General features: G+C 47.0%; 3 protein-coding genes and 8 non-coding genes across 11 annotated transcripts; all 11 read left to right on the plus strand.

Annotated features, from left to right (window-relative positions):
• The first annotated feature begins 8,365 nt into the window (after nt 1–8,365).
• Nucleotides 8,366–12,070, plus strand: smu1a (SMU1 DNA replication regulator and spliceosomal factor a). The gene is made up of 12 exons (XM_003978105.3): nt 8,366–8,501; nt 8,871–9,081; nt 9,226–9,378; nt 9,690–9,800; nt 9,880–10,008; nt 10,093–10,212; nt 10,292–10,408; nt 10,586–10,713; nt 10,837–10,963; nt 11,064–11,231; nt 11,308–11,460; nt 11,636–12,070. The coding sequence occupies exons 1-12, from the start codon at nt 8,476–8,478 to the stop codon at nt 11,732–11,734; spliced, it is 1,542 nt and encodes a 513-aa protein (XP_003978154.1). The 5' UTR covers nt 8,366–8,475; the 3' UTR covers nt 11,735–12,070.
• A 159-nt stretch (nt 12,071–12,229) lies between these two features.
• Nucleotides 12,230–18,450, plus strand: LOC101078731 (probable carboxypeptidase X1). The gene is made up of 15 exons (XM_011619420.2): nt 12,230–12,726; nt 13,300–13,431; nt 14,309–14,418; nt 14,492–14,631; nt 14,828–14,912; nt 15,018–15,174; nt 15,300–15,391; nt 15,686–15,809; nt 16,436–16,632; nt 16,701–16,880; nt 16,966–17,163; nt 17,366–17,462; nt 17,569–17,708; nt 17,854–17,956; nt 18,028–18,450. The coding sequence occupies exons 1-15, from the start codon at nt 12,510–12,512 to the stop codon at nt 18,309–18,311; spliced, it is 2,256 nt and encodes a 751-aa protein (XP_011617722.2). The 5' UTR covers nt 12,230–12,509; the 3' UTR covers nt 18,312–18,450.
• A 158-nt stretch (nt 18,451–18,608) lies between these two features.
• On the plus strand, nt 18,609–18,680 carry trnad-guc (transfer RNA aspartic acid (anticodon GUC)). The gene has a single exon. It is a non-coding gene; the product is annotated as a tRNA-Asp (tRNA).
• A 712-nt stretch (nt 18,681–19,392) lies between these two features.
• LOC115252359 (cingulin-like) lies at nt 19,393–20,261 on the plus strand. The gene is made up of 2 exons (XM_029847276.1): nt 19,393–20,052; nt 20,125–20,261. Exons 1-2 carry the CDS (start codon nt 19,444–19,446, stop codon nt 20,206–20,208), a joined length of 693 nt encoding a protein of 230 aa, XP_029703136.1. The 5' UTR covers nt 19,393–19,443; the 3' UTR covers nt 20,209–20,261.
• Nucleotides 20,262–20,775: 514 nt separating this feature from the next.
• trnav-cac (transfer RNA valine (anticodon CAC)) lies at nt 20,776–20,848 on the plus strand. The gene has a single exon. It is a non-coding gene; the product is annotated as a tRNA-Val (tRNA).
• Nucleotides 20,849–21,148: 300 nt separating this feature from the next.
• Nucleotides 21,149–21,220, plus strand: trnad-guc (transfer RNA aspartic acid (anticodon GUC)). The gene has a single exon. It is a non-coding gene; the product is annotated as a tRNA-Asp (tRNA).
• A 1,120-nt stretch (nt 21,221–22,340) lies between these two features.
• trnav-aac (transfer RNA valine (anticodon AAC)) lies at nt 22,341–22,413 on the plus strand. Its single transcript has one exon. It is a non-coding gene; the product is annotated as a tRNA-Val (tRNA).
• A 1,144-nt stretch (nt 22,414–23,557) lies between these two features.
• Nucleotides 23,558–23,630, plus strand: trnav-cac (transfer RNA valine (anticodon CAC)). Its single transcript has one exon. It is a non-coding gene; the product is annotated as a tRNA-Val (tRNA).
• A 301-nt stretch (nt 23,631–23,931) lies between these two features.
• trnad-guc (transfer RNA aspartic acid (anticodon GUC)) lies at nt 23,932–24,003 on the plus strand. Its single transcript has one exon. It is a non-coding gene; the product is annotated as a tRNA-Asp (tRNA).
• A 1,119-nt stretch (nt 24,004–25,122) lies between these two features.
• Nucleotides 25,123–25,195, plus strand: trnav-aac (transfer RNA valine (anticodon AAC)). Its single transcript has one exon. It is a non-coding gene; the product is annotated as a tRNA-Val (tRNA).
• Nucleotides 25,196–26,338: 1,143 nt separating this feature from the next.
• trnav-cac (transfer RNA valine (anticodon CAC)) lies at nt 26,339–26,411 on the plus strand. The gene has a single exon. It is a non-coding gene; the product is annotated as a tRNA-Val (tRNA).
• The last annotated feature ends 67 nt before the right edge of the window (nt 26,412–26,478 follow it).

The raw sequence follows: 26,478 nt of genomic DNA on the forward strand, positions 1-26,478 counted from the left end.
TAACTAGAAACGTATGTAGAAACTGTCCACTTATCTGCAGGTCTCAAGCTATTTAGACAGAAAGTCCAGGACGACTCACATCGCGATGCTGTGGTTGCATTAACGGGGACCCAGCTGGATAATTACTGCTGCCCGACATTGCTGAAGGTACTAAGTTTGAATTGAGCAGCGGCGGCTGTGGAGCAATGTGACATGGAGATGAATCACCTTCCCCAGACTAAATAAAGGTCATAAAAAAAACTGACATTTGTTCCACCCACTTGACGCAGTGGTAGCTGGCTCGTGGTGACACTGAGAAATGTCATGGCCATAAGCGGAAATGTGTGTCCACTCCCTGAAATCAGAGTTCAGGCACTGTGACAGGTCTGTGCGTGTGTGTGTGTGTGTGCGTGTGTGTGTGTGTGTGTGGGCAGCTGAGATCGTTGTGTGTACCTGCTGAGCAACAGAAGAGGAAAACAACCCCTTTGTTGTTGACTACTCAAATGTGGGCATCGAAGGCATCTTGGTGTCCATCCACGGCGAAAACACCCCGACGACTCAGTGTGTGTTGAATACACACTACACGCCTCACATATAAATTTGCCTGTTTCTTGTGTGCGATCCTAATGGAGGAGCTGGCGGGGAGTTGATCTTGTCTCGCAGCCGTCCACCAGAGGGCGATTGGCTCTATTTTCCATCTTACTGTAAAATGGATTTAATGTTCATCTTTGCTGCATCGCAACTGTGCTCAGGTCTTTTATTTAATGGCACAAAAAGTGTCTGCAGTGTGTGTGTGTGTGTGTGTGTGTGCGTGTGTGTGTGTGTGTGTGTGTGTGTGTGTGTGTGTGTGTGTGTGTGTGTGTTCTTGTACTTGATACAAATTTAGAACCAAAATCCTCCAAAAGTACCAAAAGTGAGGACATTTTTGGTCCTAACAAAATCAAAGGACTGTTTGAGGATAAAGACATTTTTTGAGACTCAGGTTAAATGTGAGTTTAGGACGGGGTCGGGGTTGTGGGGGTCAGGGTCAGAGTTATGGGACAGGGTCAGGGTTTTGGGTCAGGGTTATGGGGGTCAGGGTCAGAGTTATGGGACAGGGTTATGGGGTCAGGGTTGTGGGGGTCAGGGTTATGGGGTCAGGGTTGTGGGGGTCAGGGTTATGGGGGTCAGGGTTATGGGGTCAGGGTTGTGGGGGTCAGGGTCAGGGTTATGGGGTCAGGGTTGTGGAGGTCGGGGTTTTGGGTCAGGGTTATGGGGGTCAGGGTTATGGGACAGGGTTATGGGGTCAGAGTTGTGGGGGTCAGGGTCAGGGTTATAGGTCAGGGTTATGGGGTCAGGGTTGTGGGGGTCAGGGTCAGGGTTATGGGTCACGGTTATGGGTCAGGGTTTTGGGTCAGGGTTATGGGGTCAGGGTTTTGGGTCAGGGTTATGGGGTCAGGGGGTCAGGGTCAGGGTTATGGGGTCAGGGTTATGGGGTCAGGGTTATGGGTCAGGGTTATGGGTCAGGGTTATGGGACAGGGTCAGGATTATGGGGTCCTGAATAATGTCTATGGAAATCCTCACAAAGGTGAAGGTCGGGGATTTAGCTCCTTTTTCATGGCAGCTGTGAAGACAAAGCCCTGATTTGTTGCCAGGCTCTCAGAGAGGTGTCAGGAAGAAGATTAGAGTCGGATCAGAGTCAGATTAAAGCCGGAGTCACATTACAGCCAACAAGCAGTGGAATTTGTGATGCTGATGATTTATTCATCAACATTATTCTAACAAGCTTTATTGGGAGTTCCAAATCTGATGTTTGCAGCTGAGCATATAAAAAGGTTTTGTGACGGGAAACCAAAGGTCACCTGAAACATTTAATTACGCTTTGATCTTAAAGATGTGAACATTTCTATGAGTCTGAAGAAGCAGCTCATCCTCACACTGATTCTCAACGCTCCTCTTCGGAATAAAGAGCACTCTCAAATTCAAGATTTCCTCATTTTAAACTGAATCGACTAATCAATTCTTTTCATTTCAGGACTCTAATTTGCTAAAAGAGGATTAATTAGCTGAAGCGTACACGCCAGACCAACGTCTTCCTCACCTTCATCTCCATTTTTGGTTTTGTGGAATTGGCCAAGTTTAAACGACTTGCTTCAAAAGCCCACGTCCTCAGATTAGTTTGGCACATCCACCTCCTTTTATGGATGTCGTCATGGCAACAGCCACTGAAGAACACCTCATTAGGTGAATCTGACAAGGACAGAATTCTGTCTGATGACCCTGATGCAACAGTCTGAAGGTCAGACTGCGTTTGTCACATGGCACGAGACCCCCCCACCACCACCACCACCATGGCACGAGACCCCCCCCCCACCACCACCACCACCATGGCACGAGACCCCCCCCAACACCACCACCACCGCCACCACCACCATGGCACGAGATTTAATGATTAAAAGCAGAGTTATTGGAACATTCCTGCTGTAGGATCATAAACTGCAGAACCAAACGTGTCACATGACTGTCGCACTAAACTTGTTTGTGCTCAGCATTCGCTCAAATGCCTCATCGGTCACCACAAACTCACCTCCAGCAGTGGAAACGTTGGTGGTGTTTGGTTTTGGGGAGAACTTAGTTATTCCAGCACAGACAGTCAGGAGCCAGGAGAAGGTTCTTCTTCTCTGGAGGGTTCACGAGCAGATCCTCCACCGTCCTCGGAGACCGTGTTTGGGGAGAAGAGAAGGAGAAGGTCCAACATTGGTCTGCAGAAGGTGGCTGAAGGGAGGAGATGCAGCATGTTCTGCACGTTCTCCCTTTATTTCCCTGAAGATCCGCCAAGTTTTGCTCTGCGTTCTCTCAAAGAAGGAGAAACTAACGACCTTTGATGTCAGACAGGGACTCCGCCTGTAACCTGCCCCCAACCTAACGAGCTTTACATTATGGGAGGAGACTTTTAGGAGGTTTAAGTTCTGTCCATCAGGTCCAATCATCAAGAACCTGCAAAGATGAGCAGCGTTGGACAGTGGGGCGAGAACTGTCAGGAGGATGAAGTTAAGCACATCTGGCAGAGTCGCTTTTCCGGAGAGGGAATTCCAGAGTGTGACTGAGTTCTGTCACAGCTTCACACTCGGTCGATCCCCCGCGAGAAATAATAACATAAAGGCAAATTGATGAATCTCCCAGGAAGGGAAGAGCCAAGATACTTGTTTATTTATGAGAAAAGATGGAAACCGGTGATGCGAATGGAAACATGGAGGCAAAAAGACAAACTCATATCAAAGATCTTATTGATTATTCAACGCGCCTGTCGACTCGATATCGTCGTTTAGTGGCTGAAATAGTTTTAATCTTGGCAGAAGTATGTTGGAAAACAAAGCTGACCCGAGCTCTGGCTCAGATGGGAGGCGTGTGCACGTTCGTGCAGGCTCTGAGGTCGGGAACGATCACATTCAGGGACGACTCGTTAAAGATGAGCGGAGATGAATATTGATCTCTTTAATGCTCCAGGGTTGCTTCTGCTGCAGCTGTGATTTTCAAAACAAAACTGCCATATAATAATTCTCCAGAAGAAAACATCAATCTGGGCTTGAGGCTTATTGTCGTCTCCCAGCGACTAATTAATATTGGAGCCTCAGAAGCTGTAAATAATCGGCGTGATGTGGGGACGGGAGGCGAGCGGACACGCCGCCCGTGGCTGCGTCAGAGGCGGCGGGCGACGAGGTGATGCTGCGTGATGCTGCTGCAGTTGCCACCTTCTCTTTCTGCTCACGTCCCACCGATGGAGCCGCACCTTTGAAGCCCGCTGATGCTGTAAGATGGATGCTCGCTGCCTCGCTGCCTCCCACCCCCGTCCACCTGTGCGGATTTGAGCAGCAGAATGGAGGCAAAGGCACCGAAGAGCTGCTGCAGCGCCGCAGCTTCGTGGGGGTTTCGCAGCCGCAGGAGCAGCAAAGCAAATAAAAAGCAAATCAAATGAAAAAAACATCAGTTGAACTATTCTGAAAGTCTCTTTTGCGATGGAAGACAGCAATTCTATATCCTGCCTCACGTGGGAATGTCAAATTTATGGAGTTTCAAATTTAGCCGTGCATTTCTCAGGATGTGACCTTTGCAAATAGGTTGTTCACCTTCCTTTCATTCAATTCTGACAGTTGGAACAATTCCAACGCAGACAAAATGCCGCTGAAGGAGGTAATAAAGCGCAGAGCGGCTCAGAGGAGGGGAGGCAGTGACATTTCACATTTCTTGTTCCATTTCTAAAGCTGCCCCCTCTGAAGACTGCAGGAGAGGAGAGGTTTTTCTGCCCCGGCCAATATGTGCGAGGGAAGGTGGCGTGGCGGCCCAGGCTGTGACAGCTGCCACGGCGCACGCTGACGGCCGTGGCCCATTATTGCAGCGTTAGGCCGGAGTCACGCTGGGAGAGCAAAAATAGCCTCGTTCTGTGAAGGACAAACGCTTGGAGAATGACTTTCCAGAGCAAAGGGGTTATCAGAAGCTAAGGGGGCGTTTGTGTCTTGGACTGGGCCCAGCGACGGCCTGAACTGGTGGTTCTGGTATTTACAAGATCTCTGAATGCTGGTGTCCAACAGCACGTTTGCTTGTTCTGTCTTTGGGTTCCGTTGGATCGAGACCGTTCTGCATCCTCGTGTTTGGTCCATCCAGGGGGACAAGGAGCGGCGATAGAACCCTCCACAAAGAATCGAGCTGGATGCGTTGCCCTCTTCCCCTTCAGGACTGGGTTTGTTTTAGTGGGGGCCGACAGAAGATGGATTCGCTCATTACCGTGGCCGTGCATGCCGATGAGTGAGACCTGGGGAAATCAATAAGTCCTGGAGAGGAGCGTGAGGGCCATACAAATGCACGTCCAAGCCCAGGTGAGGAACGCCGCTGAGATACGCAGGGACAATTCCCATTCTCTCCTCTTTATATGAATTATGAGACAGTTGCTTAGAAAATTACCATGTTAATTAACTGCAAATAGCCTCCTTTTGTCTTCTGTGTTTTGCATAATAACCTCATTTCAACCTGTCTGCAGTGAGTTGAAGTCGAAGCCTTTCTCAACACAATAACGCCTTAATTGTGAGGCTCCACAGAAGGATCAAAGCTTTTTGTGGCTTTGCAGGGTTTCACTCCGTCCTTTAAAGAATGGTTGGAAAAGGCTGTCGGCTTTAGTAAAAGGCCTCTCAGCACTCAACCCTTTTCTTTTATTGTGATTTTCTGAGAAAGTGAGAAAATTGTTAGTGAGAAAATTGGCTAAAAGTGAAAAGTTGCTATTAAACCCTGGCAGAATAGATGTTTAACATCATGTTTGAGGATCAGAAATTGGATGATCATTTGTGCACCGTTGGAGAATTTGTGTTTTTTAACAAACAACAGCTTCAGTTTTCAGTTGTGATTCAGAGACTCTGGAACTGGATGAAGGAAAGATCGGAAATCAGTCAAGAGACCAATGGAAAACCGCCAAGCACAAACCCATAATATGAAGCTTCAGCATTTCATTCAGTGATGAGTAACATTACATCCATGCAAGAAGACAACAACACGTTAAAAACCAGACTAAAGGTGGTGGCGATGCAGCGGCGTGCAACATCTCCCTCGTGTGTGCAGGAGTGTAAACTCACAGGACTGAATACACACCAACACACTCTGTGATTGAGCGACGCTTCTCTCTGATGTGATCAAACGCTGCGACGGCGAGTCTGAGGCCATTTGATACAGACTCAAGTCCTCGGATCCTTGACAGCAGGCAGCAGTTTTAAGGATTTATTCCAAGAATTGACTTCCAATGTGTCAGAATATTTTCAGCATGGCTGTTTTTCTCTGGCTTCTCTCCTGATATTTCTCTTTCTTTCTGCCTGAAACTAGCGACTTCCATGCAAGCTTATTTATTGTGGCTTCAACAAGTCAGCACCAGCTTATATTTCACACCCCAAAGCTCATCACAGGCGCTGGAACCCTCCAAAAACACAGCTTCTATCCCGTCCCTCTGCAGCTGAAAAGATTCGGATCCGTTGCATAAACGTCCATAAAACCCTCCAGTGGATCCCACAACAATAGGATGCCTGAGGTTCCACATGTCAGGCCAACGCAGAGGCTGGAACAGGCAAAGAGAGAGCAGTAATTGAAAAGAGAGAGTGGCCCCTCTCAGAGCCGCTCTCTTGTGTCATCACAAAAGCAGCCCCTGGAGCTTTCAGCTGCAGGGAAGCAGCCACGTTCGCTCGCCACGTAGAGAGCCTCTGTTTACATTACGGCGGGTAGAAACGTCTTCTAGATTACGCACCGCTCTCATCGCTATTGCTCAGCAACATATATTATATCACGTGTGCTGCCTGCACACAATTCCATTTCTAGCTCCGCGCTTCATCACCTCGATAACTCTTGATAACAGCCTTCGGTACAGGAGAGGCTTTATGCTAGTGTGTGTGTGTGTGTGTGTGTGTGTGTGTGTGTGTGTGTGTGTGTGTGTGTGTGTGTGTGTGTGTGTGTGTGTGTGTGTGTGTGTGCGTGCGTGTGTGTGTGTGTGTGCAGCTCCAGGTTATTTTGATACAACACAGATTAAGACTATCTTTTATCCCTCTGGTTTTAGTCAGTATTGATCGTTTATGTTGAGGTGAAATCAGTACATTTAAATGTGTGAGAACATGATCAGTGATGCAGATTTAACCATAAATTTGATCTGGTTCAACAATAACGTCGCCTTTATTAAAACCAGTAAAGAAAGAGCAGCTCTAAGTGCACCAGCACTTGAGGCTGGAGGGTCGAACCCCTGATGAGCGTCGTGATGGGAGGCTCTCAAGGGCGAAACCAAACACAGACAATCGGCCTCCGTCTTCGCTGCTTTGATTGTGCTGAGGAAAAGCTGATCAGAGCAGAAACATTATTCTATATTTGCAGGATATGAAGAGCTGAGCGTCTGACAGCAGCAGACAGGAGCTAAAGTGGGTCTCAACCTTCTAACCCGCCAGCGTGCGTCACGGAGAGGAACCCTTTGGAGGGTTAAACGTGTCAGGGAGGACCTGACGTGACCTCCCATCTCCCCCAGAACTGCAGCTTCACCCTGGTCAACTTCCTCTGTTCAAACTCTGACACTGAGAACCTGCTTTTAATTCATGGGAATATTAGAACGTGATCATCTGAGCCTTTTCTCCAGGCTCAGACGGGTTTTGGATGCTCCTCAGCTCTGTTTTTCTTGCCATCGTCGGAGCTGTGAGCGTCGGTCTGTTGACTTTACTTTAGCATTGAAGAGGTTTCCATGAGAACACAAGCGACAGAACAGAAATGATTGTAGTGCTTTGCAAAACAGGATCCAGTTGGAGTGGATTGCAGTTAAACACTGTATTTTAAAAGCATTTTTTGCAAATGAATGGTCATTTTTTCACGAGTGTAAACTAGTAACAGTGATTTTAATGTTTGCTGGGAATCACAGCTGGGATAATAGTTGCTGTTCTTCTCAGAATGGCACTTTTCTCTCCGACAACATCGGGAATTCTTTGCGAGCTAATTATGATAGAGATAACTCGTTGCCTCCTGGAGCTGGTGGCTGATATGAATTTGAAATTTTGGGCGAATTGATTGCATTTTGTGCTGCTGTCATGCTTGTGGTGAGTCGTCTTCGTTACTGGAAAAGCGTCTCCCCACTGAGCTGTCACACCACTTGAACGGTGCAATTATACCGACGATGTTCTGCTGCTCTCGTGTTAATAGATTTCCAATGTGAAAGCAGCACTCGCCCCCTCCCCATCTGCTACAATTCTCTTTGAATCCCGAACTATCTCTCCAAATAAACCAACCTGCTGGGTTCCTATCGCCCATTTTTTTCTTTCCAGTGAAATTATGTAATGACTGGCAGAAACAATTGGGAAAAGAGACTGGAGTGATCCTTCATTGAATATCATTATCATAACCTTGAAAGACCTTCAATGGCCCAGACGTGGGAGTCGTTGGGGCCTCTCACCCATAAATGAGCATCTAGCGCCCCCTATGCGTCATTTTTATAACATTGCCGTGATGGGAGATATTTGCACACCGATAAAGACTTGATCATTAATCTCGAGTGAGTGTATTAGATAAAAAATACTTCCTTGTCATTGTTATGGATACAGAGTTGAAATGCGCTTGCCTAATTGACTTCCAGCAAAAAAATCTGGCCCATGCGGAAAAGCGTCTTAAAAAACTTAAAAAACGCTGCTGGAAATACAATGATTCCGTTGAGATCATTAAATACCTTTTTATTCCCACAGAATAAACACATTCAATAATAATAATAGAGGAGAGCACAAAATGCGTTTAGATACATTGATGTAGTCGAAAATGAAGACATTTAAAACGTGTCACATGAGGTTGTCGTCCACATCTTTTTTCTTGATTTTCACTCCAGTAAATAAACAAGAAATAATGGTGGTGTTTTATTTTGAAAATCCCAAACTCCTCCCACTACTTCCGTGTTTGCGTCACGGTTACTGCCGCATGATACTACAGAGAAGACCGTCTTAGCTTCTGTTTTGAGATAAATAGTCATGTCTTTGGAAGTGGAATCCGCGGAGTAAGTATCCCAAATTAAAGAAAAATTAAAGGCTTCTGTTTTTGTAATATATTGGTCCCAATAATCACATATTTGTCTTTTCTGTCGACTAGGCCTTTGTCGCCTGCCATTCAGTAGCGTTAGCATGCTAAGCTAAGAGTTAGTTAGCAAAGTGAGAGACCGTTTATTTTCTTATGTACACGTGTACATAAGCCTTGGTTAAGACTACTTAATCGCACTGGTATCATCCCGATGCTGAGTTAACTGTATTGTTACCGTGAAGTCTGAAGTTAGACGCTAGCCTTAGCATTAGCGCCAGTATGCGTTGAAGCTGCAAACAGCAAAGCTGCAGCCGAACTGTCCTGAAGCGTCTTTATTCATTTTCCACAGCGTGATACGTCTGATCATGCAGTATTTGAAGGAGAACAATCTGCAAAGGACTCTGGCCACCCTGCAGGAGGAGACCACCGTTTCTCTGAATACTGTGGACAGTATAGAGAGCTTCGTTGCGGACATTAACAGCGGCCACTGGGACACAGTCCTGCAAGCTATCCAGTCCCTCAAGCTGCCAGATAAAACCTTGATAGACCTCTATGAGCAGGTGAGATGTGCGTGCATGGAGCAAATCCCTCAAGAAACATGAGTGAGGAAAGATTAGTGTCGTCCTTTCGGTTTGCTTTGACGTGCAGGATTCAGGATGGTCCAAAACTGTGAATTTCCTTTCTTTGCTTGTTCTTCTGAGCAGGTGGTTCTGGAGCTGATCGAACTAAGAGAGTTGGGTGCGGCCCGTTCCCTCCTCAGACAGACTGACCCCATGATCATGCTGAAACAGACCCAGCCAGAGAGATACATCCATCTGGAGAACCTACTGGCCCGTTCTTACTTTGACCCGCGAGAGGTGAGGACCAGTCCGTCTCGGGCCAGCTGGCGGCGGTAGTTTATGTTAAATGTGACCATCATTTTCTACACCTAAAATCCTTCTGATAACTATATCAGCTTAGTAGCGGTTCTGCATCTAACAATAGTCAAATGTTGAAAGTTTAATTGAGTTTTCTAGTAATAGAATGATGAAGGTCGCCTCCTCAGCTCAAGGTTGGACCTCAGCGACGATAAAGTCGCTGCGTTTCCGAATCTCCGTACTCGGTTTTGGGTCGTTTTGCTCTAGTCAAGGAGCTTGAGCTGTCTAAAGAGCCGTAAACGTCCCCGCAGGCGTACCCCGATGGCAGCAGTAAAGAGAAGCGTCGCGCCGCCATCGCTCAGGCCCTGGCGGGGGAGGTCAGCGTGGTGCCACCCTCTCGTCTGATGGCCCTGTTGGGTCAGGTAGGTGATGGAGACAAGTGGACACTGGGCTCGTGTTGCAGGACCGTGGCTGTCCTCGTCTCACTGTCTTGTCCTTCAGTCTCTGAAGTGGCAGCAGCATCAGGGTCTCCTCCCACCAGGAACCACCATCGACTTGTTCAGGGGCAAAGCTGCCGTCAAAGACGTGGAGGAGGAGCGTTTCCCCACCCAGCTCAGCAGACAAATCAAGGTTCTTGTGTCCAATGGGCTGCCTCACTGCTCCACACAGTGATCTGGATCTTCTGACGGTTCTGTCTCTGCCTCTCCTGAACAGTTTGGACAGAAGTCTCATGTGGAGTGTTCCCGATTCTCCCCCGATGGTCAGTATCTGGTCACCGGTTCTGTCGACGGCTTCATCGAGGTGTGGAACTTCACCACTGGGAAAATCAGAAAGGTAAAGACGCAGATCAGGAGGTGTGACGTTCCAGGAACCCGAGTGATCCAAAATGTCGCCGCGCTCCGTTTGTTCCCAGGATCTGAAGTATCAGGCTCAGGACAACTTCATGATGATGGACGACGCCGTGCTGTGCATGTGCTTCAGCCGGGACACGGAGATGTTGGCCACCGGAGCCCAGGATGGGAAGATCAAGGTCAGCCGTCGATGTTCTCAGGCTCACTTCCGCTAACGTGGGCTGAAAAATGGCGTCGTTTCTGGATTTATAAGAATGAAACGCTCGCATTAAAACGCAACGCTGAAATTCTAGGTGACGCTAAATGGTGCCTAATTCTGTTGCGCGGCATTAACGAAAAGGCTGCTGTGTGTTCAGGTGTGGAAGATCCAGAGTGGTCAGTGTCTGAGGAGGTTTGAACGTGCCCACAGCAAAGGAGTGACGTGCGTCAGCTTCTGTAAAGACAGCAGTCAGCTCCTCAGCACCTCCTTCGACCAGACAATCAGGTGACCTCCTCCTTCATTCAGTCCTGTAGAAAATGGCTCCAACGGTTTAATAAAAATGACCTTTTTCCGTCACATTAATTACTTCCTGTTTTGACGCGTTGCTCCAACTGTTTTCCGAGGCAGAATTCACGGGTTGAAGTCGGGAAAGACTCTGAAGGAGTTCCGTGGCCACTCGTCGTTTGTGAACGAGGCCACCTTCACCCCCGACGGTCACCACGTCATCAGCGCTTCATCGGACGGGACCGTCAAGGTAAGGCGTTCGGCTTCGGCGCTTCCTCTTCTCGCCACGTTTCCCCGTCAAACCCGATGGTGCTCGTGTGCCGAGCCTGACGCGTGTGTTCTGGTACCAGGTTTGGAACATGAAGACCACCGAGTGCACCAACACTTTCAAACCTCTGGGCACGTCGGCTGGCACCGACATCACGGTCAACAACATCCTCCTGCTGCCCAAGAACCCCGAACACTTTGTGGTGTGCAACCGCTCCAACACGGTGGTCATCATGAACATGCAGGGCCAGGTCAGTCCGCAGCCCGCGTCCCGGAACGTTGTTGGCCGGCGGCCTGCACATCAGTGTGTTCTCCCTCTCTGTGCAGATCGTGAGGAGCTTCAGCTCCGGTAAAAGAGAAGGTGGCGACTTCGTGTGTTGCACGCTGTCCCCCCGTGGCGAGTGGATCTACTGCGTGGGAGAAGACTTTGTGCTCTACTGCTTCAGCACAGTCACCGGCAAGCTGGAGAGAACGCTCACGGTGCGTGGTTACCAGGGGAACCCAGGGGTGTTGAAGGTGTAACACTGGTCTTCATGGCAGAACCTTCATTTTGAGACCAAATGTGTTTGTGCAGCGATGCTTTTGGCCACCAGGGGGCGTCTTGCGAACACGTCAGCATTCCTCTGAAGTCTAGATCTCGCTTTCCTCCTTGCAGGTGCACGAGAAGGATGTGATCGGCATCGCTCACCACCCCCACCAGAACCTCATCAGCACCTACAGCGAGGATGGTCTGCTGAAGCTGTGGAAGCCTTGAGATGTTAAAAACCCTGGGACATTTTCACACAGCGGCTGCTCTCCTGCCTTTAGACTCTGATGGCTTCTGTTTGTTTCACACCAGCGGGAAAATGTCGTTTTCCTTTGGAGGCAGAAGAGTCGTGCAACTTTGTTGTTCAGCGTCGTCAGAGTCGCGATGCGCTGCCAGATGTTGAGAATGAGTGGAGACATGAGCTGTGTCTTTCCTCTTTGTTTTTGTAAATAGATCTTTTTTTGATTTCCATTTTTAACAAGACCTGGTTAAATGTCATGTTTCGATTTGCATCCTTTCACCTCAGAAAACCAAGCGAGTTTATTTGAATAAAAAAAGATTGCCAGACTTGAGAGGAGCAGGTGATTGAATGTGCAGCCGTGCCTGAGGTGACTGAGGTCAGTGGTGAACCAACCAACCCCTCGTGGTTGTTGCTCCAGCAGAGGGAAGCGAGCTGAGGAACGTCGGCTCAACCAAACAAACATTGGCGGGTCCTGGAACCTTTCAAAATAAAAGCATCCGTTTGCCTTTTGGCTGCATGTGTGGCCCCAGTCCTGAACAGAACCGTGTAGAAGAGCTTCAGCCGTGTTAACGTAGCAATAAATGATGTGATTTAAAGCAGAAACACCGCAGGCTGCTTTTAATGCAACTATTGAAGTGACAACACCCTCCTCCGTAACCATAACTTTTAATGTTAAAATCTGAGGGGAGGTTGTTTTGACAGTGCCGGCGCTGTCGGGGGCTGAGTGTTCAGTGTTGGAGCTTTCTGCAGGGGGGGGTCGCCATGGCTGGAGCTCTGCACCTCCTGCCCGTCTTCCTGCTCTGTGGATACTTCACTCTGGTTTCTACCAGGTCCGATGGGGACGTTCCTGCTGCACGTGCAGCTTTTAGCACGACTGGGAGTCTTTCCTCTGCTGGGACTGAGGCTCCCACCTCGGCTGATCATGATCGCACAGCCAGAAAACCTGGAAAAAGCCCCACAATTCCCCGACACCTGAGTGGTAAGTGAGCAGGAAAATCAGCAGCGCAGGTTTCTTTGAATTAGACTTCTTTATTCTACACATTCATTCAGTTTACAGTGTCTTTACAAATGTGTGCTGAGTTAGTGGAGGATGTTCTCCACTCTGGGCTTCGTGTGTTTTGCACTAAATAAAACACACACACACAGCAAATATTCATTCAGTCTGCTGACAGAAGCTGCAGCTGCTGCCCCACAGATGTAAAGAACTTGGCGACGTGTCCAGTCTCCAGACTGAAAGATGGTTTGTGCTGCATCTCAATGATGGACTCTGTTGGTGTATCGCTTCATGCCAACGTTAATGTTCCACCATAATAATAATAAAGCCTTATATGCGTTTATTCTGGCAGAACATTGATACAGTTCATTGTTTTTTTTAAAAAAAAAATATTGGTTCTATTTGGTTAATGATTCTAAAATGTCTCTTTTAATGCTACCACTATTTTGCTATCCCAGAAAAAGACCTCACAGTTAACAGTATTATTATTAAAATATCCTGAAAAGGTAAAAAAGTTCTGACTTGGATTCCCGCCGTGTGTGTCGCTAATGTGTGTAGAGCAGAGCTTCACCAGGAGCGTCACAAAGAGGACGAAAACCATCCAGAAGAAACGCGTCGGTGGGAAAACCACATTACCGAAGAAGAAGAAGCCTCCAGTCCAACAGACAGCGAGCCAATCTGTGGACACACGTACGTGATGAGCCGGCCTCACGAGAGCCTCACGAGAGCCTCACGAGAGCTGCAAATAGTCTGAAACGCTTCCAAACTTCACAGTGTCAACAGAGTTAACGTACCAAAATACCACATATGTCCCATATATTCAAATATGAAGGACCCGCCGGACGCTCTGAGCCCAGAAACATCGGAAATATCACAACTACCTGCACTATTTTACAAATGCAGCTCTTGTTCACGTATCTGTCTAATAATTCTGTTCCCATTGTTGTAAATGCTGCGTCGCTCGTCAGCGGGTGTTGGGTCAGGACACGGTGAGGAATAAACCCAGTCGGCCGTGTGGTCACGGCTCATTAGATTCACTCCAGGCCCAACGAACCAGCTCCACTTCTATAGTTCTGTTCAATAGCTCTCTTTCATTATTCAAGTTATTTGATTTTTACAGTCATTGTGGGAAATACAAAAAACATCCAACAAAGGTCCTTTGATGCTTCTCGAGGGCCCCATCTTGACCTTCCTTTAGGAGGAGGGGGGCCACAGGAAGGAGGGAGGGAAACCTGAGCAGGGGCTGATCAAACATGCCGAATCCTTCAGGGCCACCGAGTGTGTTCATGGTGTCTCCGGTGGTTTGTCAGAAATGCCTCCGTCTCGCTTCAGCTCTGCAGAGACCCTGCAGGACCACCAGGCCCAGATGGGGGTTGGGTCACAATATGAGTCTGAGGTCTGAAGGTGGGAAAAGGGACCTCCTACAGGTTTATTTCGGCTCTTCTTCAATATAAAAAGAAATCGCTCGAGTGATGGTGCAACACTCAAACCTTTTTTTTTTTTTTGGTCATTTCAAGTCTGATTATAAATTCTTCTCTGTTTCATCAAACTAAAACGACTGTTTTAGAATGTCCTCCTCTGGGTCTGGAGTCCTTACGGGTTAAAGACACCCAGCTGAGAGCGTCGTCCTACAAGCGGCGAGGTCTGGGCCCTCACCGCGGCAGACTCAACATCCAGGTATGGGCGCAGGTTGTTCACGCGCCACAGGTGTGATCGCCACAGACAGAAGAGCCTCGTGCTGTTGTTGCAGTCCGGGGTGGAGGACGGCGATATCTACGACGGGGCCTGGTGCGCTCGCCACAGGGACAAGAAGCAGTGGCTGGAGATCGATGCCCTGCGGCCGACTGGCTTCACTGGGGTCATCCTGCAGGGTCGCAGCTCCATTTGGAGGTCAGCATCAATACTGTTGCCATAGAGACGTCACATCAAAGGTAGTTCTCGTCTTCCACCCGCGTTGCCCTCCACAGGTGGTGGACATCAAAGCGCAACTGCACTTTCCTGTTACGCTGTTCATCATCTCGAGAATGTCCAGATGTGCACATCTGCCTGAAGGTCCTGACGATCATTGTGTTGCTTGTCCTGGCAGTTGGGACGTGGTCCACAGCTACAAGGTGCAGCTCAGCAACGACTCTTTGGTCTGGAAGCCGTGCATGAACGGGACAGAGGAGGCAGTGAGTGATACTCTTCAACCTCTGGTGTCCTGCTCGCCAACTCATGGACGTGATCCCGAGTCTCTGCCGTTGTCTTAATTCCTCCATCCTCTCTGTGGGCTGCAGATCTTTGCAGGGAACCAGGATCCAGAGACGCCCGTTCTCTCCCTGTTCAACTCCACCGTGGCCCGGTACATCAGGATCAACCCGCAGACCTGGTACCAGAATGGGACGGAGGGTGACATCTGCCTGAGAGCCGAGGTATTAGGCTGCACGCTGCCAGGTAGGAAAGCACAGCACAGATGAAATATAGATACAGTATTATTATTATTATTAGCATTATAATTATTAGCTGCAGGCTGCTCATGCTCATTAAATGCTTTTATTCATTTATTACACCGTTCGCAGACCCAAACAACCTCTATCCATGGCAAACAGACCCACCGGGATCCAAGGATAAACTGGACTTTAGACATCACAACTACAAGGAGATGCGGAAGGTGAGAAGATGATTTTGGCTCGAGCTTTAGCGCTAAGACGGGGGCCCCAGACCCCGTCCCTGAGGGCCACAGCATTGGAACCCTTTAACAGGAGCGAGACACCATCAGTAGTTTCAGACAAAACCTTTCAAAAACAGATGTAAATGCGTGAAAAAGAAAATATCTTGACTAAATCTGGGATGGGATGATTGTGAGCATCATTCAGGGGTTATTTGGTGCCACACTAGAGGTTTCTGTGCCAATGATTTCTAGATTGATAGCACATAAACTCTTGAAATGTTTGGTTTTTCCCAGCTGATGAGGTCAGTAAACCAGGCTTGTCCTGACATCACTCGGATCTACAGCATCGGCAAGAGTTACAAGGGTTTAAAACTCTACGTCATGGAGATCTCTGACAACCCTGGAAAACACGAACTAGGTGAGACCCACCGGGGGGTCGCGGGGTTTTCTGTCCGTCTTCAACTTGCTCAAATCTTTAGTTGTTTTTATCCTGAACAATCTTTGTGTGATACAAAAGGCAACTTTTGCATCAAACGTCATGCATTTAGCATCTGCTGAAACAAAGAGAAAAACATGCATTCGGCTGTATATTATTATTATGTATATAAAATCAAATCTCAATATAAAACATTTGAACATGTCATATCGAGACAAATTTAAAGATTCAAATTTTGTGCAGGACCAAGGCAGAAGGACTAAAACTAAAAGGTGACACTAGAGTTAATGTCAGAGGTTAAACTCTTCATCATAAACCTTAGTGAAGAGGAGGTGTGAGATTTCAGAGGCGTCTGTCAGAGGAGTGTATGCAGACCAAACAGGAAGTGGGGCCACTGACGGGTTCAAGGAGGCTGACCTCAACAATGCAATCTAAGTCTGCATAAATGTACCTGAATTCATTTAGTGGTTTAATGTTGCACTGCTTGGATTAGATTTTGTCTCGTTTTGGACTTTTACGACGGATCTGCTTTATCCCAAACTTTTATTTAAAACGTTTCCACACTTTCCCTCATTCATTCTCCAACTGTACGTTGGCGCCCCCTGCAGGCGAACCAGAGTTCCGATATGTCGCGGGGATGCACGGAAACGAGGTGCTGGGCCGAGAGCTGCTGCTCAACCTGATGCAGTACCTGTGCCAGGAGTACAAACGTGGAGACCAGCGCATCACCCACCTCATCAAAGAAACACGCATCCACCTCCTGCCGTCTTTAAACCCAGACGGACACGAGATGGCCTTTAAAAAGGTGTGGCAGAACTTTTAACATGACAAAAGCAGAGCAGCAAACCATGACCCGCTTTCTTCCACCTGCAGGGATCAGAGCTGGCAGGTTGGGCTCTGGGCCGTTACACCTACGAAGGAATCGACTTGAATCATAATTTCGCCGACCTCAACTCGGTGATGTGGACGGCCATTGAGCTGGAGACAGACCGGTCCAAACTTATCAACCACTACTTCCCCATCCCTGAGATGTACACATCTGAGGAAGCTTTCGTAAGACCACTGTTCAGACTGGTTTTCATCTCCTCCTCTACATCCTGTTGCTCCGATCATTCCAAGTCCACATCTCCAAATGTAGGTTGCCTCGGAGACTCGCGCTGTCATCAGGTGGATGCAAAACATCCCATTTGTTCTCAGTGCCAACCTCCACGGAGGAGAGCTGGTGGTCACCTACCCATACGACATGACGCGCGACTGGGCGCCTCGCGAGCACACGCCCACCCCTGACGAAAGCTTCTTCCGCTGGTTGGCCACAGCATACGCCAGCACCAATCAGGTCACTTCCCTTTTGTGTGTCGAGGTCAAATCAACGATGGGTTAGGGTTAGGGTTAGGGTTATCACGTTATGATGTTTAACACACGGTTAGCTAAAGGAAGCATCCTTTGAGCACAGCATGTGTAGTGAATGAGCATCGTTAACAGACTTCATCCCCAATAAAAGGCGACTTTAACGATTGTGCACGTCTCGGCTTAACCAGGCGATGTCCAACCCAAACCGGCGGCCTTGCCACAACAATGACTTTCTCAAATACAACAACATCATCAACGGAGCCGACTGGCACAATGTACCAGGAAGTAAGAATCTTATTATCAGAACGGGGGCGGGACCCGGCCCAATTTAGAGCCCTTCATGTGAACACATGAAATATAGTAAATGTCCCTTATTGTCTTCCTCCTGAAGGTATGAATGATTTCAGCTACCTGCACACCAACTGTTTCGAGGTGACAGTGGAGTTGTCCTGCGATAAGTTTCCACATGCCAGTGAGCTTCCTGTGGAGTGGGAGAACAACAGGGAGTCTCTGCTGGTGTACATGGAGCAGGTCTCTTTGCATCTTTTGGATGGCAGCACAATCGGCATGAATATTGTACCGTCCTGATCTGTTCATCCACGGTCCGACGTGATATGTCGCATTATTAATGACGAGTTTCACATCCAACAGCAAACCTCAGTGTCTGGTTCTTCAGGTGCACCGTGGAATTAAGGGAGTGGTCCGTGACAAGGACACAGACCATGGTATAGCAGGCGCGGTCATCGAAGTAGAGGACATTGACCATCACATTAGATCAGGTACGGTGCATGTCTTACCTGGAATGGAGAAAATAAAGAACCTGACTGACGTCCTTGCTCTCTGCTCTCAGCTGCTGGTGGTGACTACTGGCGGTTGCTGAACCCCGGCGAGTATCGCGTCACGGCCTCCGCTGATGGCTACACGCCTTCTTCCCGTACTTGTCAAGTCATGTACGAACACCATCCCACAATCTGTGACTTTCGCCTCACCAAACTCCGAAAACAGAGGCTAACACAGGCGTTAAAGAAGGGCGAGAAACTGCGCAATAACATGCAGCTCCGGCTGCGACAATTGCGCAACCGCAAACAGCGCGTGGCCCCCAAGGCCTCGAACCGAAGGTTGGATAATGACTGAACACGGAGAGAACATGAACATTCCTGCAAAAATGACTGATAATTTCAATAAACTGTGTGTAATGGTGCTTTGAGAGTCTTGGCAAACACGTTTAAGAATTTCTGGATTCAAAAAAGGGCGGAAACACACCTTTAATCACCTGAGCAGCGTATTCAGACATACCGTAGTCGGTGGCCTTTTCGTTAGCAAATGCGTTCAATCAGGGAAAGATACCCCTCACATTCTATCAAACTGGAATCTTATCAGATTAGCGGCCGTAAATATATCATCCCTGTAAATGTATAACAGAGCACCTGTTCCTCGTTAGTATAGTGGACAGTATCTCCGCCTGTCACGCGGAAGACCGGGGTTCGATTCCCCGACGGGGAGTTCATTTTTACCTTTGTTGCCTGGTAACAACATCAACACACTATCGCTCATATTCCCTTTTAATACTCCGCTTTAACAAATTTGCCCAACAACACCCTCACGTGCCTCATTTACACAACATTACACATAACACAGTTGAAGGAAGGAAGGAGTTAATTTTTTCACATAAGAGGAATTTGACATGGTGGTTGTAACAATAATACAGCAAGATAAGGATAAAGATAAGAAATATCAAAAATAGACATAATAAATTAACTTGAAAGGAAAATCTAGAGTTTGTTCCCGTGCTGACGGTCTCTAAATTCCTAAACAGAGAGGCTGGTCCTCTCAGAAGCAGACTTAAACTACAGTCAAGCTCTCATTTCACTCAATCACATGTTGAAATCAGGCATTGTTTATTTACGCATTCATTTCAAAATTAAAGGTAGGACACCCCCCCCCCCCCCCCCCCCCCCCCCCCCCCCCCCCCCCCCGTTCCTGGGTCCAACAGGTGAATAAGAGGTGAATTTAGCTCAAAATGCAATTTCAGGATTGAAGAGTGTGTTTATTAGAAGTACGTATCAATTCTGAGCCGCCTACAGCTCACGTGGCTTCCATCACAGCACTGGCTCATCTGGCTCAATGGCCATCTTAAATGTCTTTGAAGTCTGAACAAAGACAAAAGACGAAACATGAAAGACTCATTTGTCTTGGATCCTGAATGATCCTGGCGGTGCTTCGGATTTAGCTGATCGAGGCGACAGAGACCGTGACACAAGTGACGATGCTAGAACAGGGAGACATCGAGCTGCTGACAGCAGCCAAGAGCGGGAACCAACTGAGCTCCAGCGAGGCTCAACTGGACGACTCCACCCGAAAATGTGCTGCTGTGGAGGAGCAGCTCCAAGAGCTGCAGGAGTCTCACCGGAGGGAGGTGATGCAGATGACGGAGCACTTTAAAAAGCACATCTCTGAGCATGAGCAGAGATGTTTGCAGGAGATTTCAAGAGCTGAAGAAAGCTCCAGGAATCAGCTGTTGGAGCAACACAAACGGTTCAAGGAAGAGCTGAGCAAGAGAGATGAGCAGATCAAGCTGCAGCTCTCACGAAATGAAGACTTCTTCAGAGAGAAGCTGTCTGATGAGGCGACTGACTTCAACCAGAAGCCCTCCCACCACGAGCAGGCCGTGAGGAAGCAGCTCTCAGGCATACAGGGGACCCTGAAGACCATGATGGCTGAGCTCTGTCACCAGTGGGAGGTCCAAGCGCAGCAGTGGAGCCAGCACCAACAGCAGCTGGAGGAGATGTGGCGAGAGGAGAAGGCCAGACGGCAACTGGACGAGACCACCAAGCTGCAGATCCAGGATGTGCAAGAAGAGGTGCTTCAGCTGAAGGTTAGTAGATGTGGGTCCTTGTTAACGGACATGTTCAGGAGAATAATCCAAAACACACTTTCTCTTTTGCAGGAGCTGATGGACAAGAAAAGCAATAAGAACAGTTTCTGGAGAAAACTGAGCTCCATATTTAGGGGAAAGCAGGGAAGCAACTAAACCACCTTCAGCCTCTTGTTTCACCCGAATGTGAATAAACCTAAACACAAAACTCAGATTCTTTGCTGTGTCTCTGTGAATCACCAGGAGCCTCCTGCTGTGATCTGAGTGGGTCACTGGCAGAGTTCTCTCCAAACCGACCTTCATTCACCCCAAGAGGGGATTGTTAAATCTGGTTCTCCAGCTCCCAGTGATGGAAGCTGAAAGTGAAACCAAAAGAGCATGCTAATGATCTGGGTGGTCACCTGAGAGTCGTCAGTAGGGTCGTTCACCTTGTTTCAGTTGAGGTGTCTCCCCTTTGTCTGCTGGCTCACGTGGTGATGAGTTTCCAGGTCTCCTGGAACGGTGGGAATGTTTGGTTTGTTGTTGGAAGGACTGGATGGCTTCATTGTATGTGGGCGATAGGAAGTGCTTTAGCCCACCACTTTGGATAACTATGACCTGGATGATTGAGAATTGACACAGACCAAAGATACCAGTATTTGATTTTTCTCCCCTTTATCACCAAAGACAACGCTGACTTTACTTTCGCCACCGTCAGACCGTCACCGTTTATGGGCCCCTCACGTTTCCGTAGTGTAGTGGTTATCACGTTCGCCTCACACGCGAAAGGTCCCCGGTTCGAAACCGGGCGGAAACACTTTATTAATTTTAAACCACATTTCTCGCCTTTAAGGCCACGTGACTGGACACCCTGCTTGAGGGCCCAGGAGCTGCTCTGACTTTGGAAAACATTGTTTTGGATTGTTTGAAAGCAGACGTGTTAAAGTTGAGGTTCAGTCCGGATTGTGCGTCAATCTGGAGATTTGTGAGTCATTTTCCTGGTTGTTTATATTGTGTTTCCAGGTTAGGTTAGGATGACTCGTCGACGCGCGGTGAAGGTTTTGCCGGTAGCCGGTGTCGGTGGAGGAGGGGGTGGGGATTTTTAAACATGACGCGTTCCTCGTTAGTATAGTGGACAGTATCTCCGCCTGTCACGCGGAAGACCGGGGTTCGATTCCCCGACGGGGAGTTTCTTTTTTTACTTTTGCCTATTTTCAGCAACGACACACTATAGAGTAACTTAATATCCCAAAAGTTCTTTTCATTTTTAACAATTGTGAGGTCCTTCCTTGATTCTTCTTCTACCTCCTCTCTTACACATGTGTTCTCCGTTAGTATAATGGACGGTATCTCGCTCGAGATAAACGGCCCTAAACCGTTTCCCGTTCATTTATAATAGTAGTGCTAAACCACTACGGACGCAATATATTTCCGGCCGCTATCATCCTGTAGTGATTGAGACCGCAGTTTAATTTATGGCGGGGAACACGTCGAAAGATTGAATCGCGCGGATGATTGGCTGTTGAAAGATTGAAACGCGCATATGATTGGCTGTTGAAAGATTGAATCGCGCAGAAATTATTATGTATTTGTCATGCTACAATATACTCATATCTTGTCAAGCTAGTTTTTCATATTGTATTACGGTCATAACTCGTCGCCAACTTTGTCAACATTTTATTCCATCTGTGGGAGGTGAAATAGGAGCTGGACTCAATGTCAAGCTGAGCTGGAGGAGATGTAAATATCTGAGAGCAAGAGACCACATCACACATGGAGGAGATCCAGCTTCAGGTGAGCTGAAAGAACTTTCCCTCTGTTTCCAATTAACCTGGCGTGGCCTGATTTCCTGTCATGTGACCAAATCCCTCTTCACTACTGACCAGTAAAATGAGTAGATTTATAACCAATCCTTTTGTCTAAGTTTATAGAAATACCATGCCCCAAATATTTTGATGCTTATGATGATACTTTGACCTGAGCGATCATGGTTGACTTCAGTTCAAACTGAATATTTTAGTTCATTCAGATAACATGACAGGAAGGACTTCTATTTATTACAATGCTGCGTTAAAGTGTCTGCTGCAGCGTTACAAATGGCTGCTCCACACGATAAAATAAAGAAAATAAAAGCACTACAAAACCTAAACTTATACGACCTGAAGCTGTGTGGAGGATGAAAGATACAATTTATTTCTTTTTTATTTTTGTCCTTTATTATTATATATTATATTTTTATAACAGCATGAAGGGAAAACCCTACTGCCTCGCGCCTCCTGCCCCACCTGGCGGTGATTGTCCCTCACCTGGTTTCCGTAGTGTAGTGGTTATTACGTTCGCCTAACACGCGAAAGGTCCCCGGTTCGAGACCGGGCGGAAACACTTGTTGGTTAAAAATATGACGGGCTGCGTCTTTTGCAACTTCCGACAACAAAATCTTCCAACGATACTTCAGTTACGGAACATCGCGCAGCAAACGATGAAAATGGTCCAAAATCTTACTGAATCTCACATTATACCTGTTCATTAGCGCCCCCTACTGATGTAGTTCACCCTGCAAAACATGTGCTTATTGTTTGTGTGTGCTCGTATGTGTGCCTGTTAGTGCATTTTTCCTTTTTCTTTTAACTGCTTGGAATCTAAGTTTGTAATTAAACGTTACGTGTCTCAGAGAGAACAACCCACCTCAGTGTGACATGATCTTATCTCATACTCTTTTACTCATTGTTTTCCTTTGAGTCGTTGCCCCAGCACTTCCTCGTGGACCAGGTGGGATGTTCTCCTGGGCAGCACTTCCTGTGGTGATGGGCTGGGACATCCCTGGTGTTGGTTGTTTTCCCTGAATCATGTGGTATCACCCCCTCGATTCTCTGAAAGAATTTACTATCCCACTATGGAGCCGAGATTTGTTCGTTCTTTCATGTTTGCTTTCATTTTTTGTTTGTTTCTCTTTTTGCTTCTCCCACTATGAACTGAATGTATGTCTTGGATAAAGTTTCAGGAAGGAAGGAAGGAAGGAAGGAAGGAAGGAAGGAAGGAAGGAAGGAAGGAAGGAAGGACTTTATTGCTAAGTTCATTTTTTCACATAAGAGAAATTTGTCATGGTGCTTGTAACAATAATACAGTAAGATAAGGACTAAGATAAGAAATATCAAAAATAGACATAATAAATTAACTTGAAAGGAAAATCTAGAGTTTGTTCCCGTGCTGACGGTCTCTAAATTCCTAAACAGAGAGGCTGGTCCTCTCAGAAGCAGACTTAAACTACAGTCAAGCTCCCATTTCACTCAAATCAGGCATTATTTATTTACGCATTCATTTCAAACTTAAAGGTAGGACTTCATTGTATGTGGGTGATAGGAAGTGCTTTAGCCCACCACTTTGGATAACTATGAGCTGGGTGATTGAGAATTGACACAGACAAAAGATACCAGTATTTGATTTTTCTCCCCTTTATCATCAAAGACAACGCAATGCTGACTTTACCTTCGCCACCGTCAGACCGTCACCGTTTCTGGCCCCTCACGTTTCCGTAGTGTAGTGGTTATCACGTTCGCCTCACACGCGAAAGGTCCCCGGTTCGAAACCGGGCGGAAACACTTTATTAATTTTAAACCACATTTCTCGCCTTTAAGGCCACGTGACTGGACACCCTGCTTGAGGGCCCAGGAGCTGCTCTGACTTTGGAAAACATTGTTTTGGATTGTTTGAAAGCAGACGTGTTAAAGTTGAGGTTCAGTCCGGATTGTGCGTCAATCTGGAGATTTGTGAGTCATTTTCCTGGTTGTTTATATTGTGTTTCCAGGTTAGGTTAGGATGACTCGTCGACGCGCGGTGAAGGTTTTGCCGGTAGCCGGTGTCGGTGGAGGAGGGGGGTGGGGATTTTTAAACATGACGCGTTCCTCGTTAGTATAGTGGACAGTATCTCCGCCTGTCACGCGGAAGACCGGGGTTCGATTCCCCGACGGGGAGTTTCTTTTTTTACTTTTGCCTATTTCAGCAACGACACACTATAGAGTAACTTAATATCCCAAAAGTTCTTTTCATTTTTAACAATTGTGAGGTCCTTCCTTGATTCTTCTTCTACCTCCTCTCTTACACATGTGTTCTCCGTTAGTATAATGGACGGTATCTCGCTCGAGATAAACGGCCCTAAACCGTTTCCCGTTCATTTATAATAGTAGTGCTAAACCACTACGGACGCAATATATTTCCGGCCGCTATCATCCTGTAGTGATTGAGACCGCAGTTTAATTTATGGCGGGGAACACGTCGAAAGATTGAATCGCGCGGATGATTGGCTGTTGAAAGATTGAAACGCGCATATGATTGGCTGTTGAAAGATTGAATCGCGCAGAAATTATTATGTATTTGTCATGCTACAATATACTCATATCTTGTCAAGCTAGTTTTTCATATTGTATTACGGTCATAACTCGTCGCCAACTTTGTCAACATTTTATTCCATCTGTGGGAGGTGAAATAGGAGCTGGACTCAATGTCAAGCTGAGCTGGAGGAGATGTAAATATCTGAGAGCAAGAGACCACATCACACATGGAGGAGATCCAGCTTCAGGTGAGCTGAAAGAACTTTCCCTCTGTTTCCAATTAACCTGGCGTGGCCTGATTTCCTGTCATGTGACCAAATCCCTCTTCACTACTGACCAGTAAAATGAGTAGATTTATAACCAATCCTTTTGTCTAAGTTTATAGAAATACCATGCCCCAAATATTTTGATGCTTATGATGATACTTTGACCTGAGCGATCATGGTTGACTTCAGTTCAAACTGAATATTTTAGTTCATTCAGATAACATGACAGGAAGGACTTCTATTTATTACAATGCTGCGTTAAAGTGTCTGCTGCAGCGTTACAAATGGCTGCTCCACACGATAAAATAAAGAAAATAAAAGCACTACAAAACCTAAACTTATACGACCTGAAGCTGTGTGGAGGATGAAAGATACAATTTATTTCTTTTTTATTTTTGTCCTTTATTATTATATATTATATTTTTATAACAGCATGAAGGGAAAACCCTACTGCCTCGCGCCTCCTGCCCCACCTGGCGGTGATTGTCCCTCACCTGGTTTCCGTAGTGTAGTGGTTATTACGTTCGCCTAACACGCGAAAGGTCCCCGGTTCGAGACCGGGCGGAAACACTTGTTGGTTAAAAATATGACGGGCTGCGTCTTTGCAACTTCCGACAACAAAATCTTCCAACGATACTTCAGTTACGGAACATCGCGCAGCAAACGATGAAAATGGTCCAAAATCTTACTGAATCTCACATTATACCTGTTCATTAGCGCCCCCTACTGATGTAGTTCACCCTGCAAAACATGTGCTTATTGTTTGTGTGTGCTCGTATGTGTGCCTGTTAGTGCATTTTTCCTTTTTCTTTTAACTGCTTGGAATCTAAGTTTGTAATTAAACGTTACGTGTCTCAGAGAGAACAACCCACCTCAGTGTGACATGATCTTATCTCATACTCTTTTACTCATTGTTTTCCTTTGAGTCGTTGCCCCAGCACTTCCTCGTGGACCAGGTGGGATGTTCTCCTGGGCAGCACTTCCTGTGGTGATGGGCTGGGACATCCCTGGTGTTGGTTGTTTTCCCTGAATCATGTGGTATCACCCCCTCGATTCTCTGAAAGAATTTACTATCCCACTATGGAGCCGAGATTTGTTCGTTCTTTCATGTTTGCTTTCATTTTTTGTTTGTTTCTCTTTTTGCTTCTCCCACTATGAACTGAATGTATGTCTTGGATAAAGTTTCAGGAAGGAAGGAAGGAAGGAAGGAAGGAAGGAAGGAAGGAAGGAAGGAAGGAAGGAAGGACTTTATTGCTAAGTTCATTTTTTCACATAAGAGAAATTTGTCATGGTGCTTGTAACAATAATACAGTAAGATAAGGACTAAGATAAGAAATATCAAAAATAGACATAATAAATTAACTTGAAAGGAAAATCTAGAGTTTGTTCCCGTGCTGACGGTCTCTAAATTCCTAAACAGAGAGGCTGGTCCTCTCAGAAGCAGACTTAAACTACAGTCAAGCTCCCATTTCACTCAAATCAGGCATTATTTATTTACGCATTCATTTCAAACTTAAAGGTAGGACTTCATTGTATGTGGGTGATAGGAAGTGCTTTAGCCCACCACTTTGGATAACTATGAGCTGGGTGATTGAGAATTGACACAGACAAAAGATACCAGTATTTGATTTTTCTCCCCTTTATCATCAAAGACAACGCAATGCTGACTTTACCTTCGCCACCGTCAGACCGTCACCGTTTCTGGCCCCTCACGTTTCCGTAGTGTAGTGGTTATCACGTTCGCCTCACACGCGAAAGGTCCCCGGTTCGAAACCGGGCGGAAACACTTTATTAATTTTAAACCACATTTCTCGCCTTTAAGGCCACGTGACTGGACACCCTGCTTGAGGGCC

The sequence above is a fragment of the Takifugu rubripes genome, chromosome 14 (assembly GCF_901000725.2).
Source record: "Takifugu rubripes chromosome 14, fTakRub1.2, whole genome shotgun sequence".
In the NCBI taxonomy this organism is placed as follows: Eukaryota; Metazoa; Chordata; class Actinopteri; order Tetraodontiformes; family Tetraodontidae; genus Takifugu; species Takifugu rubripes.

What these genes read in the sequence shown, in the direction of transcription:
- smu1a (XM_003978105.3), top strand. Translation starts at nt 8,476, where the DNA reads ATGTCTTTGGAAGTGGAATCCGCGGA. An exon ending in CTTACTTTGACCCGCGAGAG is followed by an intron (nt 9,379 to 9,689) that starts GTGAGGACCAGT and finishes ACGTCCCCGCAG; the next exon opens with GCGTACCCCGATGGCAGCAG. An exon ending in AGCTCAGCAGACAAATCAAG is followed by an intron (nt 10,009 to 10,092) that starts GTTCTTGTGTCC and finishes TCTCCTGAACAG; the next exon opens with TTTGGACAGAAGTCTCATGT.
- LOC115252359 (XM_029847276.1), top strand. Translation starts at nt 19,444, where the DNA reads ATGCTAGAACAGGGAGACATCGAGCTGCTGACAGCAGCCAAGAGCGGG. An exon ending in AAGAGGTGCTTCAGCTGAAG is followed by an intron (nt 20,053 to 20,124) that starts GTTAGTAGATGT and finishes TCTCTTTTGCAG; the next exon opens with GAGCTGATGGACAAGAAAAG.
- LOC101078731 (XM_011619420.2), top strand. Translation starts at nt 12,510, where the DNA reads ATGGCTGGAGCTCTGCACCTCCTGCCCGTCTTCCTGCTCTGTGGATAC. An exon ending in AATTCCCCGACACCTGAGTG is followed by an intron (nt 12,727 to 13,299) that starts GTAAGTGAGCAG and finishes TAATGTGTGTAG; the next exon opens with AGCAGAGCTTCACCAGGAGC. An exon ending in ACACATCTGAGGAAGCTTTC is followed by an intron (nt 16,881 to 16,965) that starts GTAAGACCACTG and finishes CTCCAAATGTAG; the next exon opens with GTTGCCTCGGAGACTCGCGC.